Source organism: Phalangium opilio, unplaced genomic scaffold (assembly GCF_054372755.1).
Source record: "Phalangium opilio isolate 3A_F unplaced genomic scaffold, DU_Popi_V2 ptg000209l_1, whole genome shotgun sequence".
Classification (NCBI taxonomy): domain Eukaryota; kingdom Metazoa; phylum Arthropoda; class Arachnida; order Opiliones; family Phalangiidae; genus Phalangium; species Phalangium opilio.
This window is the reverse complement of record NW_028324217.1, coordinates 11,148,895-11,162,399: the sequence shown is the minus strand read 5'-3', so window position 1 is coordinate 11,162,399 and position 13,505 is coordinate 11,148,895. Positions and strand designations below refer to the sequence as shown.

Genomic DNA, 13,505 nt, shown 5'->3' with positions numbered 1-13,505 from the left:
AAATGTGTAAATGGTGCTCGTGTGCTGGGTATGGCGGATACAGAAATTGTCTTGGGAAATGGGGAAGTTCCCGGAGAAATTCGAGTAGCGCTGTTCGGGTGTTGTCCAGCGTTCTAGCAGTCGTCGTTCAGCGTCTGAGCAGTCGTCGTTCAGCGTCTGAGCAGTCGTCGTTCAGCGTCTGAGCAGTCGTCGTTCAGCGTCTGAGCAGTTGTCGTTCAGCGTCTGAGCAGTCGTCGTGCCAGAAGGACTTAAAGTCCTAATGTTTGATATTGATGTTGTACAGACTGTTAAAAAAGTCTTTGCGCGTTGCAGTTTTCGCACATATTTTACTATATTTCAAAAACTATTGAAGCTAGCGCTCTGGAATAAAGTGCGTTATAAAAGTTTTGCATTTCTCTTTCATATTTTACCCGTTCCACAGTTGTCCTTTGCATACTTATACCGGAAACCGGAAATGTCAAAATTATCAACTTTGAAAATATTGGATTCTCGAGGATATAAATGCGATTTTCGGATTCCTTGGGGTCGATTCATATTGGAAAAGTTTTCACCAAATTCAATTCGGATGAATAGGTCACGAGTAATCAGCCTTTATTCAAAATCTGGCAACTTCGATTTAAATGGCGATAATTCATAATCGAGTATCGAATCTTTGTCGTAATAATGCTTGTTAGATGTTATGGCACTTTATGCATATATATATGATTGGTCTTGTGGCGCGATGCTTTGAAACAATTCAGATGCTCGTTAAAGGGATGGTGAAGTGGAAAATTAAGTAATTTTTTATTGATTCTTCTATATGACCAATCTGCATAGTGAATTATCCAGGAAATAACACCGAACGATTTTTATACGTCAATTAGTTTGAAATTTCATGGATAGTTTTAAATAAGGATCTCCGACCAATCGCGTAGAGCCCTGTCCTTTTAAAAACAATTTTCTCGTGGCACGTTCCGTGTTGAATCAATTTATCGCGAGATTTGAAAAAATTTGCGTGATGTGACAATTGTGGCGCGAGACATGGAGCGTGCCACGAAAATTTTGTTAACAAAAAGGCACGGCGTTACGCGATTGGTGGTAGGTCCTTATTTAAAATTATTCTTAAAATCTTAGCCTGATTTGAATATTAAAATCAATGGGAGGTATTTCCTAAATTTTTCATTATGCAGACTGGTCTTATAAGAACCGATAAAAAATCACTTTAATTTCCACTTCACCTCCCTTTAAGAGAAAACTCGCGTCTTTTGAAGAGGATAAGCGGTTTGAAAATATTGTTATTTGGGCCATGATATCATAATATTTAGCCTAGTGAAAATCTCATTCATGATGGCATATGCGCTTCACGAGATCCCTTCAAATAGACATATTCGACTATTCCATTTTAGAAACAACTTCAGAGGAGATGGCTTCTATGCTAGGAAGGTTGGCTACGCGATTGAGCTTCGCTAAACGGAGCCTGGGGGTTGCCTATAGCCTCCAGCGTATAGAGCAAATGTCAGGCCATTGAAAGATTTTATTTTAGAGGTAGGAATAGGGAACAGAGTAATCTAGCCGCGCGTCAAAGTCCCGGACCCCCTTCCTCGGGACGGTGGGATATGAAAGAAGAGGCGGGTCATAACGACAGAGGAAAAAAGGAATTACGTATTTTTCGCCGTCCCAGTCAGTAACGTCATAAAAACCTAGTTTAAGTGAGCCAATCAGAAATTTTAAACTTTTAATTACGTGTTGGAGGGAGGAGCTGTATACTGGGCTATGAGTCGGACTGAATTAAACACTAACCGTTCTCTATTCCAACCTCTAAAATTAAATATATCTCTGGTGAGGCTTAATAATAAAGCCGACCGCAACCAAAGCATGGGAAAGGCGTATTTCAAAACTGACGTTCAAAGCTACCGATGGAAAAGCCAAAAAATTAAATGAAAAAAACTTAAAGCCGGTAACAATGATGACAACTGAAAATAACAGCTTACAGCTAAAACGAGCCCGAACGGTAAAAACTTGAAGTTAGTCTCTGCGCTGCTGGTCTGCTACTCCTTTTGTATATTTTCTATTTCAAAAACACTATTTTTGGGCATCGAGGGGTAGTGAAAAAAAAACATCAATGCAGTTACTTGCTCGATCATTTATATAAATATATTACTTCGGGCGTGATAAATGCAGTTAGGGAGTAATGGGGATATTAGGGAATTTTGTGTTTTAAGACTTTTATTATGAGGGAAAGATGACATGCCTTTTTTTGAAGAATTTTTCGAAAACTTTAATTATCTTTATTAATAATTAGTTTAAAGCTGACAAATATTAATAAAATTTGGGGGAAAATTTTCAAATAACAATACTTCCTACGAGTTTCAAATTACAAGACTTCCTTCGAGTTTTAAATTAAAGATAGTTCGTTTGCTTTATTGAACTATTTATTACAAACAAGACTGTCACTTTCAGTTTCAATTGTTGCTTAATATTTTTTTACTTAACCTCCCTAGCCCTTAAACACTTCTTTTATTTAATGAGAGACATAAACGCTAAATAGGGTTAAAGTCGGGCGAAAGAGCGGCCCCGTGAAAAGCGTCACTTCCTTCGTTCGCCCGAAATCTTGCAACGAGTCGAGACGCATGGGCTGGCCAATTGTCTTTCAGAGCCTGAAACCATACACTAAAACTATTTTTTATGTTAGATAAGAATAAGTGTTAGCTTATTAATTACATTTATACCGGTCACGATTAGGGCTGGTTAACCTTACGCTGAAAAGAATACCAGCGAACCGGGCGGATCTGTTGAATATTACAAATTACAATGCTTTACCTCCTAATTTCATTAGACTTTATGTCTGTCTTTAAGAATAAGACTAAGAATGTTTTTAAATTGAGGGTGAAGTGAAAAAATGTGTTTTTATCGATTCTTCTACTAATTATGAGACTATTCTGCATAGTGAAACATCCAGGAAATATCTCAGAATGATTTTAAAATTCAAATTCGGTTTAGATTTTATGGATAATTTAAAGTAATAACCTCCGACCGATCGCGTAACGCCCTGCCTTCCTGTTGACAAAATTTTCGTGGAACGCTCCATTCCCAATGGAATTTATCGCGAGATTTAATAAAAGTTTCTCACGATGTGACAATCGTGGTGCGTGATATAGAGCTGCAACGGAAATTTTGTTAACAGGAAGGCAGGGCGTTAAGCGATTGGTCAGACTTGCTTATTTCAAATTATCTATAAAATCTGAGCCTAATTCGAATTTTAAAATCATTCGGAGACTTTATTTCCTGGAAGTTTCACTATGCAAAATGGACTTATAATTAGAAGAAGAATCGATTAAAAATCACTTTATTTTCCTCTTCATCCTCCCTTTAAAGGCTAGGGGAGGTCCAATAAAAAATCAAGCAACAATTAAAACAGAAAGTGACTGCCTTGTTTGTAAAAAATAGTTCAATAAAGCACACGAACATTCTTCAATTTGAATCTCGAAGGAAGTCTTGTTATTTTAAAATTTTCGTCCAAATAATTTTATAGATATTTTTCAACTAGATATTAAAAGTTATTCGAAATATCTTTAAACAGGCTTGTTTTCTTTCCTTCACAAAAAAGTTTTTAAAACACAAAATGCCCTAATATCCCAATACCTCCCTAAGTTTTTTTTTTTATTAGGAGAGAAAGGCCAAGAGGGAAATATTCCGCGGGCCCGCCCAATACACAGTGTTCATTTTATATAAATATATACAGTGTTATTATGTACATAAAGTAGTTATTATTAGTTTGTCTTTGCTTGTTTTTTTTTTTTGTTTTTTTTTTGGGTCAGGTTCCAAAGTATTCCCGCAAGAGCAGCCTCTTGGGGGGTGGTATCCTCTGGAGGACGTCCTGGTATTGAAGGGTCGTTTTGAGGACTCGGTTGAGGAGCAATGTGAAGAGTGAGATAATTTCCTCAAAGGCAGGCGGGGACGGTTTTGCAAGAACCAAGACGGTTTCGTAGAGCATGCTGAGAATGTCGTCGGGTGATTGTTGAGGCGGTTGGGGACCGGCGGGGGCCCACGGCGCTGGAGGAGGAGTGGTGCGAGTATGAGGAGCGGCGATGTCTGGCGGTAGAGGGGGGAAGTCGCTGAGTGTCGGTTGCGGGGCGGGTGTCTGATGGGATTGTCGGTGGGCTTTGATAGCATCCGGTCTGGAGAGATTGTGTCGGTCTTGGAGGCGTAGGATGGAGAGTTCGGTCTGTCGGTGAGGGCACTTGGCGGCTGTGGCAATGTGATCAAGGGCGCCGCAGTTAGCGCACTGCTTCGAGCCCTGACAATCCTGAGCCTCCGCGTGGCTGACACCACACGTGACACAGCGGAAAGGGCTCTTGCAGTACTTGGTAGGATGGCCGAATCGGCGACAGTTTTTGCATTGGAGTGGTTGGCGTTCATACGGGGATACTTTGTAGCGGCGGTAGTACATGCGGAGTTCTGAAGGAGCTGCGGCTTGTCCGAAGTTGAGCAAATAGGTGTTGGTGGTCCCTAAACGGGACACTTGAGTGCAGGGAATGTGTTGTCGTGTCAATGCGTCGCTAATAAGGGCTTCATCGAGCGTATCCGGAACCCGATAAATGACCCCCTTATTACCAGGTTCATGGGTCGGTCCCGGGTAGGAAATAGAAAATTCGACACCGTCGATCGGACCCCAGCTGAGGAGGTTATCATGTTGCCTTTGCGTTAAGGGCACCACCAGCAGAGCGCCACCTTTCAGGATCCGAAGGTCTTTCACCTCGCCGATGGTTTTGTCGAATTGCTGACATATGTAAATAAAGTCGACGTCATGGAAGGTACGTACATTGCTGTCTTGTGTAGCCGTGTCAATCGGCCCTTCTCGGGTAACGGCGGGTTGGAATATCAACGGTTTGACCTGAATAGAGGAGGCCGAAGTTTCCAAGTCGTCGGTGCTGTGTCCGTTGTCCGTGTCAGAGTGGGAGGCATCGTCGGTTTTGGGCGAGGCCGAGGCTTCGCGCTGTTGTTTTTTCCGTTTTCGAGGCATAAAGGGGGAAAGGGGAGGAGGGAAGAAAAGGAGCTAAAGTAACGTGGTCGAAAACACCAGTTAAGCGGAGCGCAAGAGAGGCGACCGAACGTCTCGTTGTCTAAACGTCGAATCCTACCTCCCTAAGTTAGTGTTTTTGCCATAGAAAATAAACAAAAGGAGTAGCAGACCAGCAGCGCAGAGACCAATTTCAAGTTTTTAACGTTCGGGCTCGTTTTAGCTGTTAGCTCTTATTTTCAGTTGTGATCATTGTTACCGGCTTTAATTTTTTTTGTCATTTAATTTTTTGGCTTTTCCATCGGTAGCTTTGAACGTCAGTTTTGAAATACACCTTTCCCATGCTTTGGTTGCGGTCGGCTTTATTATTAAGCCTCACCAGAGATATATTTAATTTTAGAAGTAGGAATAGAGAACGGTTAGTGTTTAATTCAGTCCGACTCATAGCCCAGTATACAGCTCCTCCCTCCAACACGTAATTAAAAAGTTTAAAATTTCTGATTGGCTCACTTAAACTAGGTTTTTATGACGTTACTGACGAGGGGGAAACCACTTGTGAAATCAGGTCTACAAAATTTTTGAAATCACAATTGAAGTCCATAAATTGTTTTTGAAGTCTCTATAAATCGCAAAGTTTAGTTGAAATCTCGGAAGTCTTAGGAAGTCCCTAGAGAATCCCTTGAAGTCATGCGAAGTCCCTTGGAAATCGCTTGAAGTCATTCGAAGTCTCTCGGAAGTCTCTTGAAGTCATACGAAATCCCTTTGAAATCTCTTGAAGTCTCTCTGAAGTCATACGAAGTCCCTTTGAAATCTCTTGAAGTCTCTTGGAAATCTCTTGAAGTCTCTTGGAAATCTCTTGAAGTCTCTTGGAAATCTCTTGAAGTCTCTTGGAAATCTCTTGAAGTCTCTTGGAAATCTCTTGAAGTCTCTTGGAAATCTCTTGAAGTCTCTCGGAAATCTCTTGAAGTCTCTTAGAAGTCATACGAAGTCCGTTGGAAATCTCTTGAAGTCAAATGAAGTGCTAGAAAAATCCCTTGAAGTCTATTGAAATTCCGTCTTTCATAAGTAGAAATTTCCTTTTCTACAAATTTTATTTTCAATACTCTTGATCAGGGCCGGAAATAAGCATAGGACACTGGAATTTTAAAATGTGCCATAATTTTGTTAAAAACTAAGGGGGTCACTGGACAGTTTGACCAATAAAATTTTGGAAGTTTTGATAGTTTGACTATGGAGATGTGATACTATTTTTCCACACTACAGTGGACAATGTCCTATAAATTTTCCAGTCAAACAGGGGGGGCCCTGGTCTTGATCCCTCAATTTTCGGCCGTTTTCGGAGGTGCAATGCTACCAGACTCTTGTGCCAGACACACTTCCCCAGAATTTTTTCCTTTTTGGACTTATTGTCGGCTGCTAATCATTCCGTTTTCAAAGAATATTCGTAAAAAGTATATATTTTTGTTTGTGGCGAAGTTTAATTGGCTTAATTTAAACTACTATTTAACTAAATTGGGAACCTTCAAAATACAGCATACAAGCAGACAATTTAAAAATTGTGTCTTCTAGTTCTCTGAACTATGAATTCGAGTATGAATCAGACGATAATCAGTTTCAAAAACCTGAGGGGTCAAACGTTTTGGAAAAAGTGTACGGGATTTCGAAATCCAATTTGATTTCTTCGGATTTCGTTTGATTTCGTCGGATTTCAATTGATTTCGTCGGATTTTGTTTGATTTCAAAGTTCGATAAAATGCAACGGATTTTGCAATTTTTCCCGCGATTTCCTCGGATTTTTTCCATGATTTCGGCAGATTTTGGGATATTTCAATTGATTTCGTTGGATTTTGTGATTTCTTTTGAGCTTGGATTTCGTGAATTTTCTAATGGATTTCGCGATTTCGTTACTGATTTTGTCGTTTCTTTACTGATTTTGTGATTTCTCTACTGATTTTGTGATTTCTTTACTGTTTTGTTATTTCGTTATTGATTTCGGATTTTTTGTGAGATTTCTTAAGTTGGATTTCGCGGGTAGCGTACGGGATTTCATGAATGACCGACCCCTTGCAAAAACTACTGCCCAAGCGCTCACTGGCGTGATTGAGTTAGCTATGCCACGACAAAAACTTCTTTCCGTAAATAGCGGCCGATCACCATAGATATAGTAAAACTATAAAGGGTCTAGATCCACTTCTCTGGCTTAGGCTTAACGAAAAAAACGCGGAAGGGGCAACGAGCAGACAGCCGCTATTTTCTGGGGGTAGCCGTATAAAACGCCATCTATCGGAGACAAATTCAAGTGGTGAGAAGTAAATCGCGCGGGAAATGGGCTACCCCCAGAAAATAGCGGCTGTCTGCTCGTTGCCCCTTCCGCGTCGACCTCCCATTGAATTGTGTATCTATCTACCCTTTTAACATATCTATGCCGATCACGTGATCATAGTTTACCGCGTGAAACGTCGCAGAATTCTTGAGACATAAGCGAAGATCAAATGGATCAGTATACTATCCGGTCTTGTATCTGCGCCAAATAATTCTGCATAGATATATTGCTTTCGGTTGCGCTGCACCTTAGTACTTAATAGCGAAGTACATAGATATTTTTAATTATTACAATTTAATGAAGTCTTGAGAAAAAAATAGAAATCGGCTTTAGTCTATAAATTCTATTGAAGTCACTTGAAGTCTTTAAATTATGTTGAAGTCACTAGAAGTCTTTACAAATTCTATTGAAGTCACTTGAAGTCTATAAAATGTAATGAAGTCACTTGAAGTCTATAAATTATATTGAAGTCACTTGAAGTCTTTATAAATTGTATTGAAGTCACTTGAAGTCTTTATAAATTGTATTGAAGTCACTTGAAGTCTTTATAAATTATATTGAAGTCACTTGAAGTCTTTATAAATTTTATTGAAGTCATCTGAAATCAAATACAGTTAGTGAAGTCTTTGAAGTCAAATGAAGTCTATGATAGTTCAATTGAAGTCATTTGAAATCTGAAATCAGGTGTACAAAATTTTCTTAGTGGTTTCCCCCTCGGTTACTGACTGGGACGGCGAAAAATACGTAATTCCTTTTTTCCTCTGTCGTTATGACCCGCCTCTTCTTTCATATCCCACCGTACCGAGGAAGGGGGTCCGGGACTTTGACGCGCGCCTAGATTACTCTGTTCCCTATTCCTACCTCTAAAATAAAATCTTTCAATGGCCTGACATTTGCTCTATACGCTGGAGGCTATAGGCAACCCCCAGGCTCCGTTTAGCGAAGCTCAATCGCGTAGCCAACCTTCCTAGCATAGAAGCCATCTCCTCTGAAGTTGTTTCTAAAATGGAATAGTCGAATATGTCTATTTGAAGGGATCTCGTGAAGCGCATATGCCATCATGAATGAGATTTTCACTAGGCCAAATATTATGATATCATGGCCCAAATAACAATATTTTCAAACCGCTTATCCTCTTCAAAAGACGCGAGTTTTCTCTTAAAGGGAGGTGAAGTGGAAATTAAAGTGATTTTTTTATCGGTTCTTATAAGACCAGTCTGCATAATGAAAAATTTAGGAAATACCTCCCATTGATTTTAATATTCAAATTAGGCTAAGATTTTAAGAATAATTTTAAATAAGGACCTACCACCAATCGCGTAACGCCGTGCCTTTTTGTTAACAAAATTCTCGTGGCACGCTCCATGTCTCGCGCCACAATTGTCACATCACGCAATTTTTTTCAAATCTCGCGATAAATTGATTCAACGCGGAACGTGCCACGAGAAAATTGTTTATAAAAGGACAGGGCTCTACGCGATTGGTCGGAGATCCTTATTTAAAACTATCCATGAAATTTCAAACTAATTGACGTATAAAAATCGTTCGGTGTTATTTCCTGGATAATTCACTATGCAGATTGGTCATATAGAAGAATCAATAAAAAATTACTTAATTTTCCACTTCACCATCCCTTTAACGAGCATCTGAATTGTTTCAAAGTATCGCGCCACAAGACCAATCATATATATATGCATAAAGTGCCATAACATCTAACAAGCATTATTACGACAAAGATTCGATACTCGATTATGAATTATCGCTATTTAAATCGAAGTTGCCAGATTTTGAATAAAGGCTGATTACTCGTGACCTATTCATCCGAATTGAATTTGGTGAAAACTTTTCAAATATGAATCGACCCCAAGGAATCCGAAAATCGCATTTATATCCTCGAGAATCCAATATTTTCAAAGTTGATAATTTTGACATTTCCGGTTTCCGGTATAAGTATGCAAAGGACAACTGTGGAACGGGTAAAATATGAAAGAGAAATGCAAAACTTTAATAACGCACTTTATTCCAGAGCGCTAGCTTCAATAGTTTTTGAAATATAGTAAAATATGTGCGAAAAACGCAACGCGCAAAGACTTCTTTAACAGTCTGTACTTGTGGGTGCTTGTAGGTACTTGTGGGTGCTTGTAGGTACTTGTGGGTGCTTGTAGGTACTTGTGGGTGCTTGTAGGTACTTGTGGGTGCTTGTAGGTACTTGTGGGTTCTTGTGGGTACTTGTGGGTTGTTGTGGGTGCTTGTGGGTACTTGTGGGTGCTTGTAGGTACTTGTGGGTACTTGTGGGTGCTTGTAGGTACTTGTTGGTGCTTGTAGGTACTTGTGGGTGCTTATAGGTACTTATGGGTACTTTTAGGTACTTATGGGTACTTTTAGGTACTTATGGGTACTTTTAGGTACTTATGGGTACTTGTGGGTAATTGTGGGTACTTGTGGGTGCTTGTGGATTCTTGTAGGTGCTTGTGGATACTTGTAGGTACTTGTGGGTACTTGTGGGTACTTGTAGGTACTTGTGGGTACTTGTAGGTACTTGTGGGTACTTGTGGGTACTTGTAAGTACTTGTGGGTGCTTGTGGGTGCTTGTAGGTGCTTTTAGATGCTTGTGGGTACTTGTGGTTACTTGTGGTTACTTGTAGGTACTTGTGGTTACTTGTAGGTGCTTGTGGGTAGTTATAGGTACTTGTGGGTGCTTGTGGGTACTTGTTGGTACTTGTGGGTACTTGTAGGTACTTGTGGGTACTTGTGAGTACTTGTGGGTACTTGTAGGTACTTGTAGGTACTTGCGGGTACTTGTAGGTACTTGTGGGTACTTGTAGGTACTTTTGGGTACTTGTAGGTACTTGTAGGTACTTTTGGGTACTTGTAGGTACTTGTGGGTACTTGTAGATACTTTTGGGTACTTGTGGGTACTTGTGGTTACTTGTGCGTGCTTGTGGGTACTTGTAGGTACTTGTGGGTGCTTGTAGGTACTAATAGGTACTTGTGGGTGCTTGTAGGTACTTGTGGGTGCTTGTAGGTACTTTTGGGTACTTGTGTGTGCTTGTAGGTACTTGTGGGTGCTTGTAGATACTTGTGGGTACTTGCCCCGGGTGTTTGTTCCGGGTACTTGTGGGTGCTTGTGGGTACTTGTGGGTGCTTGTAGGTACTTGTTGGTGCTTGTAGGTACTTGTGGGTGCTTATAGGTACTTATGGGTACTTTTAGGTACTTATGGGTACTTTTAGGTACTTATGGGTACTTTTAGGTACTTATGGGTACTTGTGGGTAATTGTGGGTACTTGTGGGTGCTTGTGGATTCTTGTAGGTGCTTGTGGATACTTGTAGGTACTTGTGGGTACTTGTGGGTACTTGTAGGTACTTGTGGGTACTTGTGGGTACTTGTAGGTACTTGTGGGTACTTGTGGGTACTTGTAGGTACTTGTGGGTGCTTGTGGGTGCTTGTAGGTGCTTGTAGGTGCTTTTAGGTGCTTGTGGGTACTTGTGGTTACTTGTAGGTACTTGTGGTTACTTGTGGTTACTTGTGGGTACTTGTTGGTACTTGTGGGTACTTGTAGGTACTTGTGGGTACTTGTGAGTACTTGTGGGTACTTGTAGGTACTTGTAGGTACTTTTGGGTACTTGTAGGTACTTTTGGGTACTTGTAGGTACTTGTGGGTACTTGTAGGTACTTGTGGGTACTTGTAGATACTTTTGGGTACTTGTGGGTACTTGTGGTTACTTGTGCGTGCTTGTGGGTACTTGTAGGTACTTGTGGGTGCTTGTAGGTACTTGTAGGTACTTGTGGGTGCTTGTAGGTACTTGTGGGTACTTGTGGGTGCTTGTAGGTACTTTTGGGTACTTGTGGGTGCTTGTAGATACTTGTGGGTACTTGCCCCGGGTGTTTGTTCCGGGTACTTGTGGGTGCTTGTGGGTACTTTTCGGTGCTTGTAGGTACTTGTGGGTGCTTGAAGGTACTTGTGGGTTCTTGTGGGTACTTGTGGGTGCTTGTGGGTTCTTGTGGGTACTTGTGGGTTCTTGTGGGTGCTTGAAGGTACTTGTGGGTACTTGTAGGTACTTGTGGGTATTTGTAGGTGCTTGTGGTTACTTGAGGGTGCTTGAAGATACTTGTAGGTACTTGAGGGTGCTTGAAGGTACTTGTAGGTACTTGTGGGTGCTTTGTGGTTACTTGTGGGTGCTTGTGGGTACTTGTGGGTGTTTGTAGGTACTTGTGGGTGTTTGTAGGTACTTGTGGGTGTTTGTAGGTACTTGTGGGTGCTTGTAGGTACTTGTGGGTGCTTGTAGGTACTTGTGGGTATTTGTAGGTGCTTGTGGTTACTTGAGGGTGCTTGAAGGTACTTGTAGGTACTTGAGGGTGCTTGAAGGTACTTGTAGGTACTTGTGGGTGCTTTGTGGTTACTTGTGGGTGCTTGTGGGTACTTGCCCCGGGTGCTTGTGGGTGCTTGAAGGTACTTGTGGGTACTTGTAGGTACTTGTGGGTGTTTGTAGGTACTTGTGGGTGCTTGTAGGTACTTGTGGGTGCTTGAAGGTACTTGTTGGTGCTTGTAGGTACTTGTGGGTGCTTATAGGTACTTATGGGTACTTTTAGGTACTTATGGGTACTTGTGGGTAATTGTGGGTACTTGTGGGTGCTTGTGGATTCTTGTAGGTGCTTGGGGATACTTGTAGGTACTTGTGGATACTTGTAGGTACTTGTGGGTACTTGTAGGTACTTGTGGGTACTTGTGGGTACTTGTAGGTACTTGTGGGTGCTTGTGGGTGCTTGTAGGTGCTTTTAGGTGCTTGTGGGTACTTGTGGTTACTTGTGGTTACTTGTAGGCGCTTGTGGGTAGTTATAGGTACTTGTGGGTGCTTGTGGGTACTTGTTGGTACTTGTGGGTACTTGTAGGTACTTGTGGGTACTTGTGAGTACTTGTGGGTACTTGTAGGTACTTGTAGGTACTTGCGGGTACTTGTAGGTACTTGTGGTTACTTGTAGGCGCTTGTGGGTAGTTATAGGTACTTGTGGGTGCTTGTGGGTACTTGTTGGTACTTGTGGGTACTTGTAGGTACTTGTGGGTACTTGTGAGTACTTGTGGGTACTTGTAGGTACTTGCGGGTACTTGTAGGTACTTGTGGGTACTTGTAGGTACTTGTGGGTACTTGTAGGTACTTTTGGGTACTTGTAGATACTTTTGGGTACTTGTGGTTACTTGTGCGTGCTTGTGGGTACTTGTAGGTACTTGTGGGTGCTTGTAGGTACTAATAGGTACTTGTGGGTGCTTGTAGGTACTTGTGGGTGCTTGTAGGTACTTTTGGGTACTTGTGTGTGCTTGTAGGTACTTGTGGGTGCTTGTAGATACTTGTGGGTACTTGCCCCGGGTGTTTGTTCCGGGTACTTGTGGGTGCTTGTGGGTACTTGTGGGTGCTTGTAGGCACTTGTTGGTGCTTGTAGGTACTTGTGGGTGCTTATAGGTACTTATGGGTACTTTTAGGTACTTATGGGTACTTTTAGGTACTTATGGGTACTTTTAGGTACTTATGGGTACTTGTGGGTAATTGTGGGTACTTGTGGGTGCTTGTGGATTCTTGTAGGTGCTTGTGGATACTTGTAGGTACTTGTGGGTACTTGTGGGTACTTGTAGGTACTTGTGGGTACTTGTAGGTACTTGTGGGTACTTGTGGGTACTTGTAGGTACTTGTGGGTGCTTGTGGGTGCTTGTAGGTGCTTTTAGGTGCTTGTGGGTACTTGTGGTTACTTGTGGTTACTTGTAGGTACTTGTGGTTACTTGTGGGTGCTTGTGGGTACTTGTTGGTACTTGTGGGTACTTGTAGGTACTTGTGGGTACTTGTGAGTACTTGTGGGTACTTGTAGGTACTTGTAGGTACTTTTGGGTACTTGTAGGTACTTTTGGGTACTTGTAGGTACTTGTGGGTACTTGTAGATACTTTTGGGTACTTGTGGGTACTTGTGGTTACTTGTGCGTGCTTGTGGGTACTTGTAGGTACTTGTGGGTGCTTGTAGGTACTTGTAGGTACTTGTGGGTGCTTGTAGGTACTTGTGGGTGCTTGTAGGTACTTTTGGGTACTTGTGGGTGCTTGTAGGTACTTGTGGGTGCTTGTAGATACTTGTGGGTACTTGCCCCGGGTGTTTGTTCCGGGTACTTGTGGGTGCTTGTGGGTACTTTTCGGTGCTTGTA

General features: G+C 41.5%; 1 protein-coding gene across 1 annotated transcript; it reads right to left on the bottom strand.

Moving 5' to 3' along the window:
• Nucleotides 1–3,588: 3,588 nt before the first annotated feature.
• On the bottom strand, nucleotides 3,589–5,429 carry LOC149619133 (uncharacterized). Its single transcript, XM_089854291.1, has one exon. It carries the CDS (start codon nucleotides 5,000–5,002, stop codon nucleotides 3,794–3,796), a length of 1,209 nt encoding a protein of 402 aa, XP_089710417.1. The 5' UTR covers nucleotides 5,003–5,429; the 3' UTR covers nucleotides 3,589–3,793.
• Nucleotides 5,430–13,505: the final 8,076 nt, after the last annotated feature.

Coding starts and splice junctions, on each gene's coding strand:
- LOC149619133 (XM_089854291.1), bottom strand. CDS start 5,002: ATGCCTCGAAAACGGAAAAAACAACAGCGCGAAGCCTCGGCCTCGCCC.